General features: G+C 35.9%; 1 protein-coding gene across 1 annotated transcript; it reads left to right on the top strand.

Annotated features, from left to right (window-relative positions):
• Nucleotides 1–188: 188 nt before the first annotated feature.
• On the top strand, nucleotides 189–1,254 carry LOC107682970 (protein phosphatase 1 regulatory subunit 42; the record flags this gene model as incomplete). The annotated part of the gene is made up of 3 exons (XM_016479068.1): nucleotides 189–355; nucleotides 520–658; nucleotides 1,138–1,254. Coding segments are annotated over 3 exons (423 nt in total), but the record flags the coding sequence as incomplete, so codon positions are not given.
• Between the last annotated feature and the right edge of the window lie 160 nt (nucleotides 1,255–1,414).

A 1,414-nucleotide genomic window follows, 5' to 3' on the forward strand; every position in this document is an offset into this window, starting at 1 on the left:
AAACAGAAAACAGTTATTTTAAATTGTAATAATATTTCACAATATAACATTTTTACTGTATTTTTGATCAAATAAACGCAGCCATGGTGAGCATAAAATAACTAATTTTAAAAACTTCAAAAATGAAAAAATTGATTCCAAACAAGTAGTTTGTTTACTGATTATTTTTTTCCCTTTTTAACTTGTAGGGTGATCTATCAATGTGCAGAAACCTCACAGTCCTGTATCTATATGACAACCAAATATCACAAATCTGCAATTTGGAATTCGCCTCAAACCTTACACACTTATATATGCAAAATAACAATATCTCTTGCATAGAGAACCTCTCATCTCTACATAAGCTCTCCAAACTGTAAGTATATGATAGTACAAGCATATTAATTAATTCCTGCTTGCATTGAAATTTGAACTGATGTGACGTTAATATTTTTCATTGAAAATATACATACAGCACTACTAAAAGGCCATGAATGTTACCGTTAACTATGATTAACTACTAATGTTTCTATATTTGAGTTTCTTGGGAGGTAACAGCATCACTGTGGTGGAGGGATTAGATGAGCTGAAAAGCCTGAAGGAGCTGCATGTGGAAGGTCAGAAACTACCCCGTGGAGAAAAGCTGGTCTTTGACCCCCGTTCCATTTCTAGCCTCTCTGTGAGTAGCTCATTGCTTTAACATTCACCTCAGTGAAAAGCCTTACAGAGGGTGTTTCATGGTATCTACAATCTAGTGCACTTTACATTTAGATTGATATAGCACTATGTCCTGTGAGTTTGCTGTCAGAATCAGATGAGAGACGTAGGACTCATGGACCAAGATGTGTATCAAAGCAGTTCTGTGCAAAATTTGATGAGGGTAAAAGAGGTCTCTGTGGCTGCCTCCTTGTCTGACAGATCAACAGGGAGTGTTTGCCGCCCAGGCTATGGGAAAACAAACCGAAAAGTTGGGAATTTTGTTTATTTTGATAATTAATGAAATTGCAAGTGTAAGTGCACCCAATTTTGTCCCTGCCAAAAGATTCCTAAATGCTCTCCTTTTACGAACACAGTGAAATCTTCATTGGCTCACCAGAAGTGGGACTGGTTTTAAATTTAAAGTGCATTATTAATTATATTAATATTGAATTCTTTCAGGAAACTCTGTGCATTCTAAATATCAGCAAAAATAACATTGATGAAATATGGGACTTGGCCCCTCTCCGAAAACTGACCCATCTTTACGCTACCGATAACCAGCTACAGGACATACAGGTAAATATGATTTTTTTTCCATAAGAAATATACTTATAAAGAATTTTTGTTCTGTTTAGACATGACAAAGTTGTATGTTCCTATGAAGTGTGAAATGATAGAGGCAGAGCAGTGCAAAACCTAATCCTACAAATCCTTCCAGCAGTCTCCAGACTTGCAC

The sequence above is a fragment of the Sinocyclocheilus anshuiensis genome, unplaced genomic scaffold (genome assembly GCF_001515605.1).
Source record: "Sinocyclocheilus anshuiensis isolate Anshui unplaced genomic scaffold, SAMN03320099.WGS_v1.1 C32761265, whole genome shotgun sequence".
NCBI lineage: Eukaryota > Metazoa > Chordata > Actinopteri > Cypriniformes > Cyprinidae > Sinocyclocheilus > Sinocyclocheilus anshuiensis.